The sequence below is a fragment of the Thalassophryne amazonica genome, chromosome 8, assembly GCF_902500255.1.
Source record: "Thalassophryne amazonica chromosome 8, fThaAma1.1, whole genome shotgun sequence".
In the NCBI taxonomy this organism is placed as follows: Eukaryota; Metazoa; Chordata; class Actinopteri; order Batrachoidiformes; family Batrachoididae; genus Thalassophryne; species Thalassophryne amazonica.
This window is the reverse complement of record NC_047110.1, coordinates 5,776,347-5,803,209: the sequence shown is the minus strand read 5'-3', so window position 1 is coordinate 5,803,209 and position 26,863 is coordinate 5,776,347. Positions and strand designations below refer to the sequence as shown.

General features: G+C 44.4%; 1 protein-coding gene across 3 annotated transcripts in view; it reads right to left on the bottom strand.

Annotated features, from left to right (window-relative positions):
• wwp2 (WW domain containing E3 ubiquitin protein ligase 2) overlaps positions 1-26,863 on the bottom strand; it is a 236,231-nt gene that overhangs the window by 37,316 nt on the left and 172,052 nt on the right. For 2 of the 3 annotated variants that reach the window (XM_034175700.1, XM_034175701.1), the window contains exons 13-14: positions 25,345-25,473; positions 7,757-7,835 (exon numbers count right to left, since the gene is read on the bottom strand). In XM_034175700.1, the coding sequence (XP_034031591.1) occupies positions 7,757-7,835; positions 25,345-25,473 (208 nt within the window). The remainder of the gene's footprint in view (positions 1-7,756; positions 7,836-25,344; positions 25,474-26,863) is intronic. The other variant, XM_034175703.1, reaches the window with a different exon arrangement.

Genomic DNA, 26,863 nt, shown 5'->3' with positions numbered 1-26,863 from the left:
GTGTCATGTTTGGAGGAAACCAGGCACCATCCCTACAATGAAGCATGTTGGTGGCAGCATCATGCTGTGGGGACGTTATTCAGCAGCAGGAACTGGAAGACTAGTAAGGATTGAGGGAAAGATGAATGCAGCAATGTACTTGTGGCATCATAGTCAAGAAGGCTTGAGTGTTGTGTGGGCCGCCAGAAGAGGAGGTACTGCTGGCCCACCACCAGAGGGCGCCCTGCCTGAAGTGCGGGCTTCAGGCACAAGAGGGCGCTGCCGCCACGGACACAGCCGGGGTTGACAGCTGTCACTCATCAACTCATGACAGCTGTCACCCATCTCCACTTTATCAATCCACTCCATAAAAGTCGGACGTCATCTCCACCTCGCTGCCGAGATATCATCTACCTGTGAAGGTAATTGTCTCTGCTGACTTAAACATTGAGTAATAATCTGAACTTCTTTTCAGCCGTATTCCTATGGCGTTTCCATATCTGTGGGATTGGCGTAAAGTGTGATCAGCGACGGCTTCGCTTCACACTCCAGCCAGATAAGTGGTTTAACAGGAGCTGCACGAGTGTGTGATTAGAGGTGGAGGTGACTTTCCACCTTCTGACTGTTTTTGTTACTGGGTGTGCACACACCCACATCCCACCGTTTGTGCTCCTCGCCAGCAGTACCAGATCCGACAGTCGGGGACGGTGATCACCTGGGAATTAGGGACTTGGCGGCTCCAGTATTCACCAGGTTCGGTGGCGGTGGAAATCGTGTGGTTCCGGCTCTTCTCAGGACAGACGTCTTCTATCCTCGAGCCTGCCCACACGTCACCTTTGTGTATTGACTGCTATCAGATTCTGTGATTGTCTGTATATTCGTTGTGCACATTCACATTAAATTGTTACCTTTTGGCTCATCTATTGACCGTTCATTTGCGCCCCCTGTTGTGGGTCCGTGTCACTACACTTTCCAACATTGAGGCTGTAATTGCTGCCAAAGGTGTATCAACAAAGTATTAAACCCCATGCTCTCCCCCCAGGCAGACATGCCCAGAAAACCTTCACGGGGAGGTGGTGTTCAGGAGGAGTTCTCATAACGAGGCCAAACATCTCAAACAAAGTAGTTGGGTTTAGGGGTCAGTCTGGATATTGGGATTCTTCACTCGGTCTTTGGAAATGTATCCACACTGACATTCTTTTGTTCAATAGATATCACTCATGGCTGTAAGTGAGAAATGATTCTGAGTCCTGGTTGGTTCACACTCCTTCCAATAAACAATGGAGTTGACATCCTGAAGAATGACATCACTGTGATGCAACCCTGAGTCCACGCGTCAATGATGCAGTATCATTTCAAAGTGGTGCATCATCCACAGATAGGTGAGAGAGGTCTCACACACACAGACAGAACGCACAAACAACAGATCGGTTAGTTAAGTGTTAACTGGTGTGACTAACTCCAAATCTGATCACTTCATTCCTGCTTTGAAATTGCAGTTTCACGGAGTATAATAATAACAACCGTTTTATCTGTGAAATTCCATTGTCAATGTTATTTAAAACTTTTTAAAAATTTAAAAAGACAACATTTTCTGATAAAGGAAACAAATGTGGATAATCATAATAATTAAATGACTGTCACAATGTTCACATAAAATCAGTTTTAAAAGGAAAAGAAAGTCACACTGGAGATTTATTTTTACTTACTTATTCATACATGATCTGGTATTAATTGACTTCTCATTGTTTTTGCAGCATGTTTGAAAGTTTTTTAAATCAGAAACTGTAAAAAGTTTATATAAAGAAGACTATGACGGAGTACTCAGGCCGGATCAAAGAAAAAGCAATGGAAGTTTTTATTTTGTATTTTAAGAATAAAGTCGAACAAAGTTGAAAAATCAAGATTAAAGTCAAAATGTCAAAAAAGAAAGTGGAAATGTTGAGAATAAAGTTGAAACACAATTTCAAGAGTAAAGTTGAAATATTGAAAATAAATTTAACATTTCAAGTCCAACGTATTAGATCAAATCAAATCGATTTTATTTATATAGCGCCAAATCACAACAAACAGTTGCCCCAAGGCGCTTTATATTGTAAGGCAAATGTTATGTGTCGACGCGGGTTGAGGAGCGGACCTGCGTCAGACGGAACCCAGCGCTACAAATAACCAGAAAAGCGGTTCCAAAAACAATATATTTATTTCACCCACTGGTGCATAAAAAGTGTAAAAACAGAAATAGCGTCCTTCTGGTGGAGTGAAGGCTGGCACGCTCTCCAGCTCCCAAAAGGATCGAAGCCCGGCGCTCCTGGACCCACTACCACCGCCAAACACCCCCCAGGTGGACACGACAAACCGACTCTCTGCGAAGCATAGAAGAGGTGAGGAAAGTTAGCAGTTACGACTAATATCCTTCAAAAGACACACACTATCAGCAACACATACAGGTCTGTATTTTAAGCTTTATGCAAATAAGCAACTTCTCACAACAGGTGGAGGACCACTTGTCCGCATGCCACAGCAGTGAGAAGCGAGCTGCACAATCCTCATCACAATTCAAGTATACTGCGTAACAAAATACCAAGTTACTATCAACAATTAGTCAAACACTTAATCACCTTTGATGTGTGCTGACAGCATGTGTCCCTCACCCTTCCTTGCTTCACGGGCTCGATGTGTCAAACCCAGGCGCGGTCCTCAGCGTCTCACAAACGAACATCACAAGGTCGAGTTCCCGGCAGTTCTGCTTGAATCACACATGACTTAAATGCAGAACGCCATCCAATTATCTGCTTCAGCTGAAAGTCTTTAAGGTTGCATGTGAGCACCATTCACAGGTGCTGCACATGATGTTGATGAGGGTGAAGGATTCTTCAGCCAGCACCTTCTCCACAGACAAATCAGTTCTCATGCCACCTGGAGAGCAAAGAAAAGAAAAGAACACCAAAATATCCAGCCACACCCCCCAACACACAACAGTACCCCCCCTTTAACGGGAAGCCTCCCGGCGACCGAACAGACCAGGCCCGAGAACAGCACCTCCCTCCGGGGTCCTCGTCAGGAAGCAGACAGCACCACGCTCCCAAGGTCCACCACAGACAGCAGGACAGGGCACCGCAGCTGGAAGGCCGGCTGGCATCAACAAAAGCCCCAAAACATTCCCCAGTACAATCCAACACACAGGAAAAAACACAAAACCCACCCAAAACCTCCCCAGGGGACCGTCCCATCAAACCCCGGGAAGAAAAGAAAAACTCCCAAAAGCAAAAACCCAACACAGCCCCACAAACACAATACAAACAAAATGCATAAAAGAAAAATAACAAACAACCCCCCCAGAACGACCTGCAGAGCCCAACCCCCCCCCAGAAGGCCTTTACCGCCAGTTCAAGGAGGAACAGCCAGAACCAGAATCCCACACAGGTCCCCAGGTATACATGGAGCAAACGGCACCCCCCAGAGGACCGTACCATCAACCCCAGGAGGTACCCTCCAAACAACCCCGGAACCCCAGACCCAGCCACACTTGGCTAGTTGGCCCCAAGCCAATTCCCCCCCAGAGGACCGTCCCATCAACCCTGGAGGTGGAACCCGGAAGGAAACAGAACAAAATCAAAACTCAACCCCCGGAGGACTACCAAAAACAACCCCGGGGGGATATAAAACGACCGTAAACCCTGTTACCCTCCCCGGCACCCCGAAAGACCCCAGGTCCTTCCCAGAGCCCCTCGGCGGCTCAATTTTGGCGAACGGCTCAAAACATTAAGCCGGGGAAGGGAACAGGAAAAACTAACCCAGCCCCAACCCCAAGGCGCAGCGGAGAACCGGAAATACGTTCGGTGCCCCAACTCGACCATACCCCAGCCTCTCGGGAGGGGTGGAACTACCGAAATGGCGAACGGCAACAGATCGGCCCACCCCTCCAACTGAGGTATGGCTCCGCTGCACCACACCCCGGCAACACCAATGACGAACGGTACAAAGGCTCACAGAGGCTGGAGTGGAACCGGGCCCTAACCAAACCAAGAAAAACGCCCCTGACACCCCCCCCTTAGTTAGGTGCAGAGGTCTTCTGAGAATGCTCAGCGTGACCAACCTGCACCACCCCACAACCCACAAGACAAACGGTCTTGGGGCAAGTGAGGTTGGGGTTAGGGATGCAGGGAAATAAAAAACAACAAAATAAAACAACCCAACAACCCAAACAGAAAATACCTAAAAACACATAAAAATTAACAATTAAGTGAGCCCAGACGGGCTTCTAACCGCCTAACATTCACTCCACCAGACACGCCTCTGACTCCCCAAGCAAATTATAACCCCTATTTAAAGAAAACAAAACATTAACCCGTACTAGATTTTTTTTTTCTTTTTTTTTTTTCATGTGTGTTATTTTGCCTGTCCCAGAACACCTGGAGATACGTCACCATTATTTTTCTTGACGTTTATATGTCGGGGCAATACAGTAATCTCTGCTCGTCCGAGCTGCATGGGCTCGTCAACAGGAGGAGCCAGTGGTCCCGTCGGAGGAGCCCCAGTGGGGCGAAGAAGAGGTGGCCCAGATCTGTGTCGGGGAAAGCCCCGAGACGAAAAAACCCGCTCTGATGGGCGTCCTCTCTCGCGTCCACGCTCCTTCATCCGATCATCTAGGCGAATCACCAACGATATTAGCTCATCTAAATCGTTTGGCTCGTCACGGACTGCCAGCTCGTCTTTTAATGACTCATTTAACCCATCTACAAACACGCCTCATAAAGCTGCGGCATTCCAACCTGACTGAGCAGAAAAAATCCGAAAGTCCACGGAATACTCCGCCGCACTCCGCCTCCCCTGCCTGAGATTCAGCAACCGTTGAGCAACGGTATTCGTTTTCACCGGATGGTCAAAAACCAGTCGGAACTCCCGGGAGAAAGCCTTAAAGGATCCTAACAATGGCGAGTTGTTACTCCACAACGCTGTGACCCAAGCTAAGGCGTCACCTCAGAGCAAATTTGTCACATATGACACACGACTCCCATCAGAAGAGAAGGAAGCCGGTAGCTGAGCAAAAACCAGAGAACATTGCATCAAAAACGAAGCACAGGCTTCGACGTCTCCCACATAAGGCTCCGGATGACAAATAATCGGTTCGGACGCCGAATCTCTGGGTGACGGAGTTATCTGCACCGGTATCGATGATGCCGCAGCTGGAGCAGCAGGAAGCGGAACGGCTTGCGCTGCGAGCTCCGTAACACGGGCGTCTGTTTGTTTAATTTGGTTTGCGAGATGCTGTAATTGCTCCCATATTTTCTCCAAGTGTTCTTGAACTTTTTCGGCAAAAGGAACCGCCTCTGCCGCTGGGTCCATTATGAAATGGCCGGGAACTACTGTTATGTGTCGACGCGGGTTGAGGAGCGGACCTGCGTCAGACGGAACCCAGCGCTACAAATAACCAGAAAAGCGGTTCCAAAAACAATATATTTATTTCACCCACTGGTGCATAAAAAGTGTAAAAACAGAAATAGCGTCCTTCTGGTGGAGTGAAGGCTGGCACGCTCTCCAGCGCCCAAAAGGATCGAAGCCCGGCGCTCCTGGACCCACTACCACCGCCAAACACCCCCCAGGTGGACACAACAAACCGACTCTCTGCGAAGCATAGAAGAGGTGAGGAAAGTTAGCAGTTACGACTAATATCCTTCAAAAGACACACACTATCAGCAACACATACAGGTCTGTATTTTAAGCTTTATGCAAATAAGCAGCTTCTCACAACAGGTGGAGGACCACTTGTCCGCATGCCACAGCAGTGAGAAGCGAGCTGCACAATCCTCATCACAATTCAAGTATACTGCGTAACAAAATACCAAGTTATTATCAACAATTAGTCAAACACTTAATCACCTTTGATGTGTGCTGACAGCATGTGTCCCTCACCCTTCCTTGCTTCACGGGCTCGATGTGTCAAACCCAGGCGCAGTCCTCAGCGTCTCACAAACGAACATCACAAGGTCGAGTTCCCGGCAGTTCTGCTTGAATCACACATGACTTAAATGCAGAACGCCATCCAATTATCTGCTTCAGCTGAAAGTCTTTAAGGTTGCATGTGAGCACCATTCACAGGTGCTGCACATGATGTTGATGAGGGTGAAGGATTCTTCAGCCAGCACCTTCTCCACAGACAAATCAGTTCTCATGCCACCTGGAGAGCAAAGAAAAGAAAAGAACACCAAAATATCCAGCCACACTCCCCAACACACAACAGCAAAAGCCGTACAATAATTACAAAAAAACCCCAACGGTCAAAACGACCCCCTATGAGCAAGCACTTGGCGACAGTGGGAAGGAAAAACTCCCTTTTAACAGGAAGAAACCTCCAGCAGAACCAGGCTCAGGGAGGGGCAGTCTTCTGCTGGGACTGGTTGGGGCTGAGGGAGAGAACCAGGAAAAAGACATGCTGTGGAAGAGAGCAGAGATCAATCACCATTGATTAAAAGCAGAGTGGTGCATACAGAGCAAAAAGAGGTGAATAAAAAGAAACACTCAGTGCATCATGGGAACCCCCCAGCAGTCTAAGTCTATAGCAGCATAACTAAGGGATGGTTCAGGGTCACCTGATCCAGCCCTAACTATAAGCTTACTTTAGCTGCAGCATTTTACATTAACTGAAGGCTTTTCAGCGAACTTTTAGGACAACCTGATAATAATGAATTACAGTAGTCCAGCCTAGAGGAAATAAATGCATGAATTAGTTTTTCAGCATCACTCTGAGACAAGACCTTTCTAATTTTAGAAATATTGCGCAAATGCAAAAAAGCAGTCCTACATATTTGCTTAATATGCACATTGAAGGACATATCCTGATCAAAAATGACTCCAAGATTTCTCACAGTATTACTAGAGGTCAGGGTAATGCCATCCAGAGTAAGGACCTGGTTAGACACCATGTTTCTAAGATTTGTGGGGCCAAGTACAATAACTTCAGTTTTATCTGAATTTAAAAGCAGGAAATTAGAGGTCATCCATGTCTTTATGTCTGAAAGACATTCCTGCAGTTTAACTAATTGGTGTGTGTCCTCTGGCTTCATGGATAGATAAAGCTGGGTATCATCTGCGTAACAATGAAAATTTAAGCAATGCTTTCTAATAATATTGCCTAAGGGAAGCATGTATAAAGTGAATAAAATCGGTCCTAGCACAGAACCTTGTGGAACTCCATAATTAACCTTAGTCCGTGAAGAAGACTCCCCATTTACATGAACAAACTGTAATCTATTAGATAAATATGATTCAAACCACTGCAGCGCAAAATTGGAGCAACTTTAATTTTTGACCCCTGTACAAACTGAAACTACCTTTGTCACCATTTTTGCAGTTTTTAACCACATAACTCCAGAACATTCAGTCACAGATAGTCCAAACTATACCTTTTTGGAATAGTTATGATCAGACAAATAATGTGGTATAGTTTTCAACATGACTGGAGCATTTTGAAATTTTGACCCCTGTGTAATTCTTTATTGACCCCTGTAACTCATTAGAGGTCAGCTCCAGGATGGCTCCATATCTGAAATTAAACATTAGTTAATTTAGAATGTGTGTGCCAGATTCCATGCTTTTATCATAAAATTAACCGTTTTTATGGAAATTTGAGCTAAGCTGCACCACGACTAGTTTCACTTTATCCTCAACATTTTGTCTTTATATTTCACTTCTGTATTTTTGTTATTTTATTATTATTTTAAGTTGATAACACATAAATGCAGCTGGGTTCTTACTGCCCACTGCACTTGGCACTTACGTGGCACAGGAAGCGGAACTGGTGGTATTTCCACCTGAAGCTGCGATCGTAGGCTCCTGGAGAACCGCCTTGGAATGAGCTAGAAAAAGAGAGAAAATATTTCACACATCTATACTCAAATGCAAACAAAAAGCATTTTTATCTGCCTGTGTCTTACATATCTTGAGCTAACAATATATAGATCTGCGTTCGAATCCCAGTCACAGCAGCTGTCTGTGACACTGAACAAGACATTTCATCTATATTGTCCCAGTCCACCCAGTCCCCATCTCACTCTGTCCTCTGCATCTTCCTCTGTCACAGCGTGTCCTCCCATCAGCACATCCATAAACCTCCTGTCTTCGTCTCCTGCCTTGTGACGAGTCTTTTAGTGCAGAGCATATTAAACATTATTAATTTGACACTGTAAATGTTTTCTGTCTAATTAAATTTAGCTCTTGGATGCTCTTGTTATTGCCTTGATTGCATTTAACACTTTCTAATCACAAGAAACAATACAATTCCTATCGTTAAAATGGTAAAAGAACCATCACGTTCTACATTTACTTCCCAGCGAGGTGATTTGCGGGCATAATTTAAATTAGCTGTACCTCCATTGACACCTTTACGGTATCAAATCTTGCACGTAATCATGTTCTCGCTGGGGAGGCTGAGATTTCGTTGTCAGTGTAAACAAGCATTTCTGGCAACTTGTTTGCAACACTGCGCCGTTATGAAGGTGAGTTCAACCAAAATATGCATTTAAGTGTTTAACTAAGATAATCGTGAGTCTTTAATGTGAGTTTTATTTAAAAAAAAAAATAGCGTGTTGTTCGGGTTGCATGTCATGAACTGGATCTTTTTGGGTATCATTAAGAAATGATTTTTCCATTTTGAGAGACGACTCCCACCCTCTTTATAGTGAGTTTCAGCTGCTCCCCTCAGGTCGGAGGTTCAGGGTACCAGCTTGTAAAACTAAGCGCTACAAAAACAGTTTTGTACCAGCAGCCATCAGTGCTGTAAACAAGTAACAGAAACTTAATATAACTTTTGTATTTATTTTTTGTATAGTCTTTTTTACCTTGTTTTTATGAACAGCACATTTTTATTTTTATTTATTTAGTTAGTTTTATCCTTTTGGTTCAGTATGATACGTTTTTAGACTTTTTATCTACTGATGTTTTAACTCATCTTGCTTTTATTCTACTTTGGGGCCATCCTTGTGGTTCTTTTAGCTTTTTAGCACTGTTGTTGCTTTGTCTTGTTCTGTGTTTATCAAACGAGATGACTCACTCACTGTAAACTAATTTTACCCAAGGGTATAATAATAAAAAATTGAATCTGAATCAATCCATCAACATCAATAGGCTTTTTGCTTAACGATTCCCTTATCGGTCCTTCAGAGTGGCTGTTGTTTTTGGGGGTTTGTCAGGAAAATGATAATTTCTCTACATTGATTACAGACCTGCAGCTGGTCTGTAATCAACTGTTTCTGCAACGCAGCTCCGCTTTGAACCTTGAACCAGTGAAGCAGTGCTTCGATCTTCGATCTGCTGCTTCGTTGGTTCTTTGTTTTATTTCGCTTTATCTTAATTTTTCCCCGCTAAAACCCCAAAGAGTATATGTCTTTGAGTAATATTTACCTTTTTATGTTAAACCGACCTGTTACGGTCTTCTAACCCTAACCCAAACCCTAACCCTAACCGGGCTCCCCCTGAGTCATGCAGATGTACTCAGTCTTGCTCTGAGTGACTTTCATTCCCCTTCTCTCCAGAGCGTATCTCCACCTCTCCAGGCTTGTCTCAGCCCTAGTCCTGCCACTGTGTTTAGCAGTTGGCCCCTTTCCCCATGCCAGCACGTTAAGCATCCGCAGCCTGCCTGTGTGCCAGGCTGCATTATGGCAAAATGAAACATCATGTGCAGTGAAAACAGCCAAATCCCCCCACTGTAAGACACAATACCCATATGAAAGTCATAGTGCCCGGAGAATAAAAAATGTAGAATGCAATAGTGATCTTTACCTATACTCTTATTCAACAATTATGCTGATATGGTGAAATGGGAGAACTGAGAATCAGAGAATCAGAATCAGAATTGCATTTATTGTCATTGTAATTTGCACTGCGACGAGATTTGAGTGCAACTCCAAAAAGGTGCTTTCCGTGGTGCGAGTAATTTTTAGCCAAATAAAAGATAGTGAAATTTAATGGTGAATTATTCAGAGTATATGTACAACTAATATAAACATAAGGTAAAATAAAATAAAATAAAATAAAATGTGGACCAAGTACAATGTAAAACGAGAATTATATACAACTGTGGAATCATATTGCACGGGAATATTGCACATGGTTTACAGATATTGCACAAGAAACTTGAAAGGTGCGGATTAGAGTGATTTGTTATTGTTCAGTGCAGTGATCACTCTGGGGAGAAAGCTGTCCCTGAGTCTGCCCCTGAGTCCCTGAGTCTGCTGTCCCTGAGTCTGCCCCTGAGTCCCCACCCCAGCAACCACCTGTCAAACAGGTGGTTGCTGGGGTGGGATGTGTCTTTGCTGATGCTGGCAGCTCTGCTGAGGTAGCGAGAGCTGGCAATGTCCTCCAGGCTGGGCAGAGATCAGTCAGTGATCCCCTGGGCCATTTTGATCACCCTCTGCAGCGCTCTCCTGTCTGCTGCTGATCACCCCCCGTACCACGCTGTGATGCAGTACGTCAGGATGCTCTCAATGGTGGCTCTGTAGAACAACACCAGCAGCTTCTCCTCCAGATTGTTTCTCCTGCCTCAGGAAGTGGAGTCATTGCTGGGCTTTCTTCACCACCGCTGTGGTGTTGGCAGTCCAGGAGAGGCTGTCAGAGAGCTTCACTCCCAGGAACCTGATGGAGCTGATCCTTTCCACACAGTCCCCTTGGATGTAGAGTGGGGGTGGGTCAGCCCTGTTCTTCCTGAAGTCCAGGATTATTTCTTTTGTTTTTGTGGTGTAACGCGGCAGGCTGTTAGCTGAACACCACGCTGTCAGTCGATTGACCTCGTCTCTGTAGTCAGTCTCATCCCCCCTGTCATGTCATGTATATATAAAAAATATGACTTACCCTTTTGAAAATACTATCCTGAATTATGAGTGATGTCATTAATCAAAGGAGTATATAATCTGCAAGGACTTTGCAATTCTGTTGCGGATTTTGCGGCCCTGAATAGGGCCAATGGGGTTTTGGGATCAGATGATCCAAAACAAAAACTGGATAACCGGTGTCCTCGTCTCCAGCACCTCTTCTCTGGTAGGATCCCCCGTGAACTGCAGACTTTTTTGTCCAGTTTAGATCTTTGAGTTCTGTAGGCTCCAGTTTGTCATCATCTGACCCGAAACACAGGAATCCATCATTGGAATCCTCTGTCCCAAAGATGTCCTTGAATAATTCCTTATTCTCTGGTTCGCCATTGTCAAGTATGCTGTCTTCATCGACAACAGTATGTGCAGTTGCTGCCATGATTCAACTGCTTTCTTTGTTCTGATGCACGTGGTTGGACAACCCCTCTATTTTGGGGAAGAGACTTGTCTAAGCAATGCAAAACATGAGGATCGGGGTTCCGCTAGTCCTTGCCGTTCACTGGTTATTACACCAGCTCTGTGGATCCAAAATAAATAAATAAATAAATAATTAATTAAAAAATAAAAATAAAAATCCGGAAATCACAATGTATGATTTTTTTAATAACTTATTTGCATGTTACTGCTGCAAATAAGTATTTCAACACCTGCCAATCAGCAGAAATTCTGGCCCTCAAAGACCCGTTAGTCCAATTCTACAAAGTCCACCTCCACTCCACTTATTATTCCAAATTAGAAGCACCTATTTGAGGTGGTTAGCTGCATAAAGACACCTGTCCACCCCACACAATCAGTAAGACTCCAACTACTAACATGGCTAAGACCAAAGAGCTGTCCAAAGACACCAGAGACAAAATTGTGGACCTCCACAAGGCTGGAAAGGGCTACGTGCAGCTTGGTGAAAAAAGATCAACTGTTGGAGCAATTATTAGAAAATGGAAGAAGCTAAACATGACTGTCAATCTCCCTCAGACTGGGGCTCCATGCAAGATCCCACCTCATGGTGTATCAATGAGCCTAAGAAAGGTGAGGAATCAGCCCAGAACTGCATGGGAGGAGCTGGTCAATGACCTGAAGAGAGCTGGCACCACTGTTTCCAAAGTTACTGTGGGTAATACACTAAGACGTCATGGGTTAAAATCATGCATGGCACGGAAGGTTCCCCTGCTTAAATAAGCACACGTCCAGGCCCGTCTTAAGTTTGCCCATGACCATTTGGATGATCCAGAGGAGTCATGGGAGAAAGTTATGTGGTCAGATGAGACCAAAATAGAACTTTTTGGTCTTAATTCCACTCGCCGTGTTTGGAGGAAGAAGAATACTGAGTACCATCCCAAAAACACCGTCCCTACTGTGAAGCATGGGGGTGGAAGCATCATGCTTTAGGGGTGTTTTTCTGCACATGGGACAGGACGACTGCACTGTGTTAAGGAGAGGATGACTGGGGTCATGTATTGAGAGATTTTGGGGAACAACCTCCTTCCCTCAGTTAGAGCACTGAAGATGGGTCGTGGATGGGTCTTCCAACATGACAATGACCCGAAGCACTCAGCCAGGATAACCAAGGAGTGGCTCCGTAAGAAGCATATCAAGATTCTGGAGTGGCCTAGACAGTCTCCAGACCTAAACCCAAAAGAAAATCTTTGGAGGGAGCTCAAACTCTGTTTCTCAGCGACAGCCCAGTAACCTGAAAGATCTAGAGAAGATCTGTGTGGCGGAGTGGACCAAAATCCTTGCTGCAGTGTGTGCAAACCTGGTGAAATAGTACAGGAAACGTTTGACCTCTGTAACTGCAAACAAAGGCTACTGTACCAAATATTAACATTGATTTTCACAGGTGTTCAAATACTTATTTGCAGCAGTAACATACAAACAAATTATTTAAAAAACCATACATTGTGATTTCCAGATTTTATTTTTTTTTAGATTATGTCTCTCACAGTGGACATGCACCTAAGATGAAAATTTCAGACCCCTCCATGATTTCTAAGTGGGAGAACTTGCAAAATCGCAGGGTGTTCAAATATTTCCTCACTGTATATATCGACGACCAGCAGGACTAGACTCAACCTGCTCTCTACTTTCATTACAGATCACAATGCCATCTGCAACCTTAGTGGCCCATGGAGATCCCTGTATGATCTCCTCTGTCAACCTGTCCATTATGGCTGCCAACAGGAAAGTGCTCAGAGCTGATCCTTGATATCCTTGATCTAATCCCACCCCCAGCATCATCTCACTGCTGTCACACTGTCCTTGTACATATCCTACACCACCCTCACATACTTTGATGCCACTCCTTCTGGTCTTCTCTCTACTTCTCTATCAGCACTAAAACAAACATTGCAACTGTCGTGGTCTTTCTTGACATGAAACCATACTGTTGCTTTCATGAACCAGGCCCTTTTCTTAGCCTAGGTTCCACTACAACAGTGTTTCTTTGAAAACCAATCAAAGTCAGAGATTCCAGGTCTACTGTAACATTGTTTCAGTTTCTTAATATAAACCATAAACTTAATATAACTTTTGTATTTATTTTTTGTATAGTCTTTTTTACCTTGTTTTTATGAACAGCACATTTTTATTTTTATTTATTTAGTTAGTTTTATCCTTTTGGTTCAGTATGATACGTTTTTAGACTTTTATCTACTGATGTTTTAACTCATCTTGCTTTTATTCTACTTTGGGGCCATCCTTGTGGTTCTTTTAGCTTTTTAGCACTGTTGTTGCTTTGTCTTGTTCTGTGTTTATCAAACGAGATGACTCACTCACTGTAAACTAATTTTACCCAAGGGTATAATAATAAAAAATTGAATCTGAATCAATCCATCAACATCAATAGGCTTTTTGCTTAACAATTCCCTTATCGGTCCTTCAGAGTGGCTGTTGTTTTTGGGGGTTTGTCAGGAAAATGATAATTTCTCTACATTGATTACAGACCTGCAGCTGGTCTGTAATCAACTGTTTCTGCAACGCAGCTCCGCTTTGAACCTTGAACCAGTGAAGCAGTGCTTCGATCTTCGATCTGCTGCTTCGTTGGTTCTTTGTTTTATTTCGCTTTATCTTAATTTTTCCCCGCTAAAACCCCAAAGAGTATATGTCTTTGAGTAATATTTACCTTTTTATGTTAAACCGACCTGTTACGGTCTTCTAACCCTAACCCAAACCCTAACCCTAACCGGGCTCCCCCTGAGTCATGCAGATGTACTCAGTCTTGCTCTGAGTGACTTTCATTCCCCTTCTCTCCAGAGCGTATCTCCACCTCTCCAGGCTTGTCTCAGCCCTAGTCCTGCCACTGTGTTTAGCAGTTGGCCCCTTTCCCCATGCCAGCACGTTAAGCATCCGCAGCCTGCCTGTGTGCCAGGCTGCATTATGGCAAAATGAAACATCATGTGCAGTGAAAACAGCCAAATCCCCCCACTGTAAGACACAATACCCATATGAAAGTCATAGTGCCCGGAGAATAAAAAATGTAGAATGCAATAGTGATCTTTACCTATACTCTTATTCAACAATTATGCTGATATGGTGAAATGGGAGAACTGAGAATCAGAGAATCAGAATCAGAATTGCATTTATTGTCATTGTAATTTGCACTGCGACGAGATTTGAGTGCAACTCCAAAAAGGTGCTTTCCGTGGTGCGAGTAATTTTTAGCCAAATAAAAGATAGTGAAATTTAATGGTGAATTATTCAGAGTATATGTACAACTAATATAAACATAAGGTAAAATAAAATAAAATAAAATAAAATGTGGACCAAGTACAATGTAAAACGAGAATTATATACAACTGTGGAATCATATTGCACGGGAATATTGCACATGGTTTACAGATATTGCACAAGAAACTTGAAAGGTGCGGATTAGAGTGATTTGTTATTGTTCAGTGCAGTGATCACTCTGGGGAGAAAGCTGTCCCTGAGTCTGCCCCTGAGTCCCTGAGTCTGCTGTCCCTGAGTCTGCCCCTGAGTCCCCACCCCAGCAACCACCTGTCAAACAGGTGGTTGCTGGGGTGGGATGTGTCTTTGCTGATGCTGGCAGCTCTGCTGAGGTAGCGAGAGCTGGCAATGTCCTCCAGGCTGGGCAGAGATCAGTCAGTGATCCCCTGGGCCATTTTGATCACCCTCTGCAGCGCTCTCCTGTCTGCTGCTGATCACCCCCCGTACCACGCTGTGATGCAGTACGTCAGGATGCTCTCAATGGTGGCTCTGTAGAACAACACCAGCAGCTTCTCCTCCAGATTGTTTCTCCTGCCTCAGGAAGTGGAGTCATTGCTGGGCTTTCTTCACCACCGCTGTGGTGTTGGCAGTCCAGGAGAGGCTGTCAGAGAGCTTCACTCCCAGGAACCTGATGGAGCTGATCCTTTCCACACAGTCCCCTTGGATGTAGAGTGGGGGTGGGTCAGCCCTGTTCTTCCTGAAGTCCAGGATTATTTCTTTTGTTTTTGTGGTGTAACGCGGCAGGCTGTTAGCTGAACACCACGCTGTCAGTCGATTGACCTCGTCTCTGTAGTCAGTCTCATCCCCCCTGTCATGTCATGTATATATAAAAAATATGACTTACCCTTTTGAAAATACTATCCTGAATTATGAGTGATGTCATTAATCAAAGGAGTATATAATCTGCAAGGACTTTGCAATTCTGTTGCGGATTTTGCGGCCCTGAATAGGGCCAATGGGGTTTTGGGATCAGATGATCCAAAACAAAAACTGGATAACCGGTGTCCTCGTCTCCAGCACCTCTTCTCTGGTAGGATCCCCCGTGAACTGCAGACTTTTTTGTCCAGTTTAGATCTTTGAGTTCTGTAGGCTCCAGTTTGTCATCATCTGACCCGAAACACAGGAATCCATCATTGGAATCCTCTGTCCCAAAGATGTCCTTGAATAATTCCTTATTCTCTGGTTCGCCGTTGTCAAGTATGCTGTCTTCATCGACAACAGTATGTGCAGTTGCTGCCATGATTCAACTGCTTTCTTTGTTCTGATGCACGTGGTTGGACAACCCCTCTATTTTGGGGAAGAGACTTGTCTAAGCAATGCAAAACATGAGGATCGGGGTTCCGCTAGTCCTTGCCGTTCGCTGGTTATTACACCAGCTCTGTGGATCCAAAATAAATAAATAAATAAATAATTAATTAAAAAATAAAAATCCGGAAATCACAATGTATGATTTTTTTAATAACTTATTTGCATGTTACTGCTGCAAATAAGTATTTCAACACCTGCCAATCAGCAGAAATTCTGGCCCTCAAAGACCCGTTAGTCCAATTCTACAAAGTCCACCTCCACTCCACTTATTATTCCAAATTAGAAGCACCTATTTGAGGTGGTTAGCTGCATAAAGACACCTGTCCACCCCACACAATCAGTAAGACTCCAACTACTAACATGGCTAAGACCAAAGAGCTGTCCAAAGACACCAGAGACAAAATTGTGGACCTCCACAAGGCTGGAAAGGGCTACGTGCAGCTTGGTGAAAAAAGATCAACTGTTGGAGCAATTATTAGAAAATGGAAGAAGCTAAACATGACTGTCAATCTCCCTCAGACTGGGGCTCCATGCAAGATCCCACCTCATGGTGTATCAATGAGCCTAAGAAAGGTGAGGAATCAGCCCAGAACTGCATGGGAGGAGCTGGTCAATGACCTGAAGAGAGCTGGCACCACTGTTTCCAAAGTTACTGTGGGTAATACACTAAGACGTCATGGGTTAAAATCATGCATGGCACGGAAGGTTCCCCTGCTTAAATAAGCACACGTCCAGGCCCGTCTTAAGTTTGCCCATGACCATTTGGATGATCCAGAGGAGTCATGGGAGAAAGTTATGTGGTCAGATGAGACCAAAATAGAACTTTTTGGTCTTAATTCCACTCGCCGTGTTTGGAGGAAGAAGAATGCTGAGTACCATCCCAAAAACACCGTCCCTACTGTGAAGCATGGGGGTGGAAGCATCATGCTTTAGGGGTGTTTTTCTGCACATGGGACAGGACGACTGCACTGTGTTAAGGAGAGGATGACTGGGGTCATGTATTGAGAGATTTTGGGGAACAACCTCCTTCCCTCAGTTAGAGCACTGAAGATGGGTCGTGGATGGGTCTTCCAACATGACAATGACCCGAAGCACTCAGCCAGGATAACCAAGGAGTGGCTCCGTAAGAAGCATATCAAGATTCTGGAGTGGCCTAGACAGTCTCCAGACCTAAACCCAAAAGAAAATCTTTGGAGGGAGCTCAAACTCTGTTTCTCAGCGACAGCCCAGTAACCTGAAAGATCTAGAGAAGATCTGTGTGGCGGAGTGGACCAAAATCCTTGCTGCAGTGTGTGCAAACCTGGTGAAATAGTACAGGAAACGTTTGACCTCTGTAACTGCAAACAAAGGCTACTGTACCAAATATTAACATTGATTTTCACAGGTGTTCAAATACTTATTTGCAGCAGTAACATACAAACAAATTATTTAAAAAACCATACATTGTGATTTCCAGATTTTATTTTTTTTTTAGATTATGTCTCTCACAGTGGACATGCACCTAAGATGAAAATTTCAGACCCCTCCATGATTTCTAAGTGGGAGAACTTGCAAAATCGCAGGGTGTTCAAATATTTCCTCACTGTATATATCGACGACCAGCAGGACTAGACTCAACCTGCTCTCTACTTTCATTACAGATCACAATGCCATCTGCAACCTTAGTGGCCCATGGAGATCCCTGTATGATCTCCTCTGTCAACCTGTCCATTATGGCTGCCAACAGGAAAGTGCTCAGAGCTGATCCTTGATATCCTTGATCTAATCCCACCCCCAGCATCATCTCACTGCTGTCACACTGTCCTTGTACATATCCTACACCACCCTCACATACTTTGATGCCACTCCTTCTGGTCTTCTCTCTACTTCTCTATCAGCACTAAAACAAACATTGCAACTGTCGTGGTCTTTCTTGACATGAAACCATACTGTTGCTTTCATGAACCAGGCCCTTTTCTTAGCCTAGGTTCCACTACAACAGTGTTTCTTTGAAAACCAATCAAAGTCAGAGATTCCAGGTCTACTGTAACATTGTTTCAGTTTCTTAATATAAACCATAAACTTAATATAACTTTTGTATTTATTTTTTGTATAGTCTTTTTTACCTTGTTTTTATGAACAGCACATTTTTATTTTTATTTATTTAGTTAGTTTTATCCTTTTGGTTCAGTATGATACGTTTTTAGACTTTTTATCTACTGATGTTTTAACTCATCTTGCTTTTATTCTACTTTGGGGCCATCCTTGTGGTTCTTTTAGCTTTTTAGCACTGTTGTTGCTTTGTCTTGTTCTGTGTTTATCAAACGAGATGACTCACTCACTGTAAACTAATTTTACCCAAGGGTATAATAATAAAAAATTGAATCTGAATCAATCCATCAACATCAATAGGCTTTTTGCTTAACAATTCCCTTATCGGTCCTTCAGAGTGGCTGTTGTTTTTGGGGGTTTGTCAGGAAAATGATAATTTCTCTACATTGATTACAGACCTGCAGCTGGTCTGTAATCAACTGTTTCTGCAACGCAGCTCCGCTTTGAACCTTGAACCAGTGAAGCAGTGCTTCGATCTTCGATCTGCTGCTTCGTTGGTTCTTTGTTTTATTTCGCTTTATCTTAATTTTTCCCCGCTAAAACCCCAAAGAGTATATGTCTTTGAGTAATATTTACCTTTTTATGTTAAACCGACCTGTTACGGTCTTCTAACCCTAACCCAAACCCTAACCCTAACCGGGCTCCCCCTGAGTCATGCAGATGTACTCAGTCTTGCTCTGAGTGACTTTCATTCCCCTTCTCTCCAGAGCGTATCTCCACCTCTCCAGGCTTGTCTCAGCCCTAGTCCTGCCACTGTGTTTAGCAGTTGGCCCCTTTCCCCATGCCAGCACGTTAAGCATCCGCAGCCTGCCTGTGTGCCAGGCTGCATTATGGCAAAATGAAACATCATGTGCAGTGAAAACAGCCAAATCCCCCCACTGTAAGACACAATACCCATATGAAAGTCATAGTGCCCGGAGAATAAAAAATGTAGAATGCAATAGTGATCTTTACCTATACTCTTATTCAACAATTATGCTGATATGGTGAAATGGGAGAACTGAGAATCAGAGAATCAGAATCAGAATTGCATTTATTGTCATTGTAATTTGCACTGCGACGAGATTTGAGTGCAACTCCAAAAAGGTGCTTTCCGTGGTGCGAGTAATTTTTAGCCAAATAAAAGATAGTGAAATTTAATGGTGAATTATTCAGAGTATATGTACAACTAATATAAACATAAGGTAAAATAAAATAAAATGTGGACCAAGTACAATGTAAAACGAGAATTATATACAACTGTGGAATCATATTGCACGGGAATATTGCACATGGTTTACAGATATTGCACAAGAAACTTGAAAGGTGCGGATTAGAGTGATTTGTTATTGTTCAGTGCAGTGATCACTCTGGGGAGAAAGCTGTCCCTGAGTCTGCCCCTGAGTCCCTGAGTCTGCTGTCCCTGAGTCTGCCCCTGAGTCCCCACCCCAGCAACCACCTGTCAAACAGGTGGTTGCTGGGGTGGGATGTGTCTTTGCTGATGCTGGCAGCTCTGCTGAGGTAGCGAGAGCTGGCAATGTCCTCCAGGCTGGGCAGAGATCAGTCAGTGATCCCCTGGGCCATTTTGATCACCCTCTGCAGCGCTCTCCTGTCTGCTGCTGATCACCCCCCGTACCACGCTGTGATGCAGTACGTCAGGATGCTCTCAATGGTGGCTCTGTAGAACAACACCAGCAGCTTCTCCTCCAGATTGTTTCTCCTGCCTCAGGAAGTGGAGTCATTGCTGGGCTTTCTTCACCACCGCTGTGGTGTTGGCAGTCCAGGAGAGGCTGTCAGAGAGCTTCACTCCCAGGAACCTGATGGAGCTGATCCTTTCCACACAGTCCCCTTGGATGTAGAGTGGGGGTGGGTCAGCCCTGTTCTTCCTGAAGTCCAGGATTATTTCTTTTGTTTTTGTGGTGTAACGCGGCAGGCTGTTAGCTGAACACCACGCTGTCAGTCGATTGACCTCGTCTCTGTAGTCAGTCTCATCCCCCCTGTCATGTCATGTATATATAAAAAATATGACTTACCCTTTTGAAAATACTATCCTGAATTATGAGTGATGTCATTAATCAAAGGAGTATATAATCTGCAAGGACTTTGCAATTCTGTTGCGGATTTTGCGGCCCTGAATAGGGCCAATGGGGTTTTGGGATCAGATGATCCAAAACAAAAACTGGATAACCGGTGTCCTCGTCTCCAGCACCTCTTCTCTGGTAGGATCCCCCGTGAACTGCAGACTTTTTTGTCCAGTTTAGATCTTTGAGTTCTGTAGGCTCCAGTTTGTCATCATCTGACCCGAAACACAGGAATCCATCATTGGAATCCTCTGTCCCAAAGATGTCCTTGAATAATTCCTTATTCTCTGGTTCGCCGTTGTCAAGTATGCTGTCTTCATCGACAACAGTATGTGCAGTTGCTGCCATGATTCAACTGCTTTCTTTGTTCTGATGCACGTGGTTGGACAACCCCTCTATTTTGGGGAAGAGACTTGTCTAAGCAATGCAAAACATGAGGATCGGGGTTCCGCTAGTCCTTGCCGTTCGCTGGTTATTACACCAGCTCTGTGGATCCAAAATAAATAAATAAATAAATAATTAATTAAAAAATAAAAATAAAAATCCGGAAATCACAATGTATGATTTTTTTAATAACTTATTTGCATGTTACTGCTGCAAATAAGTATTTCAACACCTGCCAATCAGCAGAAATTCTGGCCCTCAAAGACCCGTTAGTCCAATTCTACAAAGTCCACCTCCACTCCACTTATTATTCCAAATTAGAAGCACCTATTTGAGGTGGCTAGCTGCATAAAGACACCTGTCCACCCCACACAATCAGTAAGACTCCAACTACTAACATGGCTAAGACCAAAGAGCTGTCCAAAGACACCAGAGACAAAACTGTGGACCTCCACAAGGCTGGAAAGGGCTACGTGCAGCTTGGTGAAAAAAGATCAACTGTTGGAGCAATTATTAGAAAATGGAAGAAGCTAAACATGACTGTCAATCTCCCTCAGACTGGGGCTCCATGCAAGATCCCACCTCATGGTGTATCAATGAGCCTAAGAAAGGTGAGGAATCAGCCCAGAACTGCATGGGAGGAGCTGGTCAATGACCTGAAGAGAGCTGGCACCACTGTTTCCAAAGTTACTGTGGGTAATACACTAAGACGTCATGGGTTAAAATCATGCATGGCACGGAAGGTTCCCCTGCTTAAATAAGCACACGTCCAGGCCCGTCTTAAGTTTGCCCATGACCATTTGGATGATCCAGAGGAGTCATGGGAGAAAGTTATGTGGTCAGATGAGACCAAAATAGAACTTTTTGGTCTTAATTCCACTCGCCGTGTTTGGAGGAAGAAGAATGCTGAGTACCATCCCAAAAACACCGTCCCTACTGTGAAGCATGGGGGTGGAAGCATCATGCTTTAGGGGTGTTTTTCTGCACATGGGACAGGACGACTGCACTGTGTTAAGGAGAGGATGACTGGGGTCATGTATTGAGAGATTTTGGGGAACAACCTCCTTCCCTCAGTTAGAGCACTGAAGATGGGTCGTGGATGGGTCTTCCAACATGACAATGACCCGAAGCACTCAGCCAGGATAACCAAGGAGTGGCTCCGTAAGAAGCATATCAAGATTCTGGAGTGGCCTAGACAGTCTCCAGACCTAAACCCAAAAGAAAATCTTTGGAGGGAGCTCAAACTCTGTTTCTCAGCGACAGCCCAGTAACCTGAAAGATCTAGAGAAGATCTGTGTGGCGGAGTGGACCAAAATCCTTGCTGCAGTGTGTGCAAACCTGGTGAAATAGTACAGGAAACGTTTGACCTCTGTAACTGCAAACAAAGGCTACTGTACCAAATATTAACATTGATTTTCACAGGTGTTCAAATACTTATTTGCAGCAGTAACATACAAACAAATTATTTAAAAAAACCATACATTGTGATTTCCAGATTTTATTTTTTTTTTAGATTATGTCTCTCACAGTGGACATGCACCTAAGATGAAAATTTCAGACCCCTCCATGATTTCTAAGTGGGAGAACTTGCAAAATCGCAGGGTGTTCAAATATTTCCTCACTGTATATATCGACGACCAGCAGGACTAGACTCAACCTGCTCTCTACTTTCATTACAGATCACAATGCCATCTGCAACCTTAGTGGCCCATGGAGATCCCTGTATGATCTCCTCTGTCAACCTGTCCATTATGGCTGCCAACAGGAAAGTGCTCAGAGCTGATCCTTGATATCCTTGATCTAATCCCACCCCCAGCATCATCTCACTGCTGTCACACTGTCCTTGTACATATCCTACACCACCCTCACATACTTTGATGCCACTCCTTCTGGTCTTCTCTCTACTTCTCTATCAGCACTAAAACAAACATTGCAACTGTCGTGGTCTTTCTTGACATGAAACCATACTGTTGCTTTCATGAACCAGGCCCTTTTCTTAGCCTAGGTTCCACTACAACAGTGTTTCTTTGAAAACCAATCAAAGTCAGAGATTCCAGGTCTACTGTAACATTGTTTCAGTTTCTCCTTGACTGTAATTATTTGTGTAATTGACACTGCACAGGTACTGTGAAAATTACTGTGGCTGCTGCTGCACACGACAGGTTTTCTCTGGTCAACATTTGAAAGCAGCATTATGACAGCAATGAAGTTTGCAGGAGTGACTTCATGACATCATGACGACTGCTGGCCTGACCCTGAGCAGACGTGCCTGGTACTAATCAAGCAAATACCGTACAACCTGTGATTACACAAACCACCAAAGAAGAACAACAAGTCTTCTGTCCATTAGTGTCCGGTATTCTAAGAGACTCGCTGCTTCACTCAAGAAGTAAGAAGGCAAGCAACACAACCTGACAGATTTTAGCTTACCTAGCTAATTAGTAATCGGTATCACAACGTCACCTGCATGTGACATGCATCTGTCTCCATTCACTCAAGGAGAGAGCCAGTGAAGGAGTGAGCCACTGAGCAAGTGAATCGTCAGAGAGAACCAGTGATGGAGTGAGCCACTGAACAAATGGTAAATGGACTGCACTTTTCCATCTGCATCAGACGCTCAAAGCGCTTTACAATAATGCCTCACTTTCACACCAATGTCAGGGTGCTGCCATACAAGGTGCTCACTACACACTGGGAGCAACTAGGGGATTAAGGACCTTGCCCAAGGGCCCTTCGTAATTTTTCAGTCAGGCTGGAATTTGAACTGAGAATCTTCTGGTCTCAAGCCAAATGCTTAACCACTAGACCATGAGTGAATGGTCAGAGCAAACCAATGAAAGAGTGAGCCACTGAATGAGTGAACATTCAAAGTGAACCAGTGAACCACTGAACGAGTGAACTTTCAGAGCAAACCAGTGAAGGATTGAGTGCTGAATGAGTGTATGGTCAGAGCGAACAAGTGAAGGAGTGAGCCACTGAACGAGTGAACTTTCAGAGAGAACTAGTGAAGGAGTGAGCCACTGAACGAGTGAACAGTCAGAGCAAACCAGTGAAGGAGTGAGCGCTGAATGAGTGAATAGTCAGAGCAAACCACTAAAGGAGTGAGCTGCTGAAGATGTGAACCATGACAGAGAACCAGTGGAGTGAGCCACCCAACGAGTCAACTTTTTGAGAAAACTAGTGAAGGAGAACCAGTGAAGGAGTGAGCCACTGAAGGAGTGAACTTTCAGACAACCAGTGAAGGAGTGAGCTCTGAATGAGTGAACCATCACAGAGAACCAGTGAAGGAGTGAGCCCCTGAAGAGTGAACTTTCAGAGAACCCGTGAAGGAGTGAGCCACTGAAAGAGTGAACTTTCAGAGAACCGGTGAAGGAGTGAGTCACTGAAGGAGTGAACTTTCAGAGAACCCGTGAACCAGTGAAGGAGTGAGCTTTGAATGAGTGAACCATCACAAAGAACCAGTGAAGAAGTAAGCCCCTGAAGAGTGAACTTTCAGAAAACCCGTGAAGGAGTGAGCCACTGAAGGAGTGAACTTTCAGAGAACTGGTGAAGGAGTGAGCCACTGAAGGAGTGAACCTTCAGAGAACCAGTGAAGAAGTGAGCCACTGAATGAGTGACCTTTCAGAGAACCAGTGAAGGAGTGAACCACTGAACGAATGAACAGTCAGGGAGAAATGGAAGTGAAACCTGGCTGATCATATGATCTAATAATGACATCAGCTGTGTGGGTCAGTGCAGGATTTATCCATCTCTTCAGTCTAACCTTGGAATGTTCTGAAGTACTGATGGGAAAAATGTCAATGTAATCAGTGTTTTTATTCCGTTCCATGAGTTTGTTCACATTCGGTCCTCAGTCCAAAGCAGGAACATTTCCTGACTCTGTTCTAAACCCACCTCTGACAAAGACAGCAACCTCCAGCTCACAAGTGTTTTTTTTGGTGCTGCAGTGTGAAGTGGTGAGCTGCTCAGCATGACAACCTTTACGAGGAGGAGCCACAGGTACAAAGCTGGCTGACTGACGGTGTTTACGGACATGCAGCTGTGCCCCTCATCAGCATGAGAGGGGCTGGCCCACAGACACGTGAAGAGGGATGATAATGGAAGGAAAAAGAGAGAGAGAGAGAGAGAGAGAGAGAGAGAGAGAGAGAGAGAGAGAGAGAGAGAGAGAGAGAGAGAGAGAGAGAGAGAAAAACATGCGCTCCAATATCTTGAGTGTGGGTTTGACAAACTGCCAGGCACAGAAGGTTTTGGGATCCAGAACCACAGCTGGCTGCAAGCACTCGTGCCCGATCTGATGTAGAAAACATTCAGACGCTGGCCTTAAAAAAACCCGCCTGCGGTTTCATGTCCAAACCATCACGCTTCCTCTGCAGTAAACACTCACTGCTACGAGCAGCGCTCAGCCCTACACCACCGGGGTTAGCCTGAACATCACACCTGTGCAAACTGTGCCAATATCATGGAACCTGCTTGCAGACGTCCATCTGGGCAAGGCGTGCATGTGCATGAGTACAAAAACTTAGTACCTGTTCAGGTAAGTGGGTAGAGCATTTGGTTTCAGTGTGGAAGGTTCCCGGTTCAAACCCCCACCACATTTCTCCATGTAATGTGGAGTTGCGTCAGGAAGGGCATCCGGCTAAAACTTGTGCCAAATCATCTGGGGTGAAATCAAAGGAGCAGCTGAAGGGACTAACACCTGTTGAGTGAGATCTATTTCTGCATGCAGTGTAAAATAAAGGCAACCGAAAGGTTGATAAAGAGGAAGACCAAACTGTTAAAAGGATGGTGTGTTTATATGCAGGATACTAAATATGAAGGCGCTGTTGAATGTCAATGTGTTTCATTTTCAGGAATAATTTACAAGTCTGAATTAGTTCAGTTTCAACAGTGTGCAGTTTTAATATACCAAGTCATGGCGGTGAGGCTGAGTGAATATTTACCCTGACTCAAACCCGGGTCGGGGGTCTTTAAAGCTGGTGGTGCGTGAGTTATGGTCCACAAAGTAGCGGACTCCCTCTGCGGTGTACTTCATCTCCCAGCCAGGGGGCAGGGGGTGCTCCTTTATCATCCTGAAACAGGGAAACAGAGTCAGCCTGGTTCCAGCAAAGTTACCTGCTGTCTGGAAAAAATACTTCCAGCTCACGTATGGATCAAAAGCCTCAGAAGCCAACGAAGATGGAAAATTTGTGAGGAAAGGGACAAAGTTTAAGTCTTTGAATAGGTGGTGCTGAAGGATCTACAATGTCTTTTAATGTGACGAGGCCAAGGCTAATTATCTCCTCGTTAGTGATTATGATTGACTGCAACTGGTAGTTTCTCTTTGCCAGCATAAAAAGGCCATGTTTCACAGCACTCATTAGACTGACCAATACTGAGAGCAATGGGGAAGTCCAAGGATCTCAATGAAGATCTAAGAGAGAGAACTGTAGATTTACACAAGTTGGGAAGGTCTCTTGAACCCAGATTCCAGGATCATCAGTTCAAACAATTATACGTAAGAGGAAGTTACTCAGATGTGCCACCAATTTGACAAGTTCTGGAAGAAGACCCAAACATTCACCCTCAGATGAGAGGAAATTGCTTCACATATTCAGGAACAATCCAGGAACCACCAAGGCTCAGGCCTGCCATGAACTGAAAAGTGCTGGAACACCAGCGTCACTGTCCACAGTAAAGTAAGTTTTACACTGTTATGGACTGAGACGGTGCCGACCAAGAAAGAAGGCCCTGCTCCAGAATCAACACCTCCAAATTAAACTGAAGTTTGCAGCTGCCCACATGGACAAGCCCAAATGGCTTCTGGAGAAAAGTTCTATAGTCAGACAAGACACAGATTGAGCTATTTGTCCACAATGACAAGAGGTGTGTTTGGAGGAGTAAAGGTGAGGTATTCAAACTGAAGAACTCTGTCAAGCATGGTGGTGGTAGCCTCATGCTCTGGGGCTGTTTTGCTACCAGTGATACTGGTGCATTGCACAAAGTGGATGAAGAAGGTGGGACTACCTCCAAATTCTTCGACGTCACCTCAAATCAACAGCTAGATGGTTGAAACTTGGCTGTTGGTTAGGACAGGACAATAATCCAAAAATACATCAAAACTGGTTGTAGCTTGGATAAAACAGGCCAACATTAAGTTTCTGGAATGGCCTTCCCAAAGCCCCAGCCTTAACCCAATTGAAAATTTGTGGACTGAGCATAAAGGCCAGGTCCATGCCAGGAAAGCAAACCAATATAAATGAACTCTGCCAATTCTGTCAAGAAGAGTGGTCAGTTATCCAGTCCCCATTATGCCAGAAGCTTGCTGATAGCTACCAAAAGCAGCTGGTCAAGGTGCAGCTTGCTAAGGGAAATTTAACCAAATATTAGTTGGGGTGTTTGTATATATTTGAGTGTGTGGTCATTAATGATGTTTACTGTACAATCATTCCACCCTGGCAAAAGAACAGTTCAAAGACATCA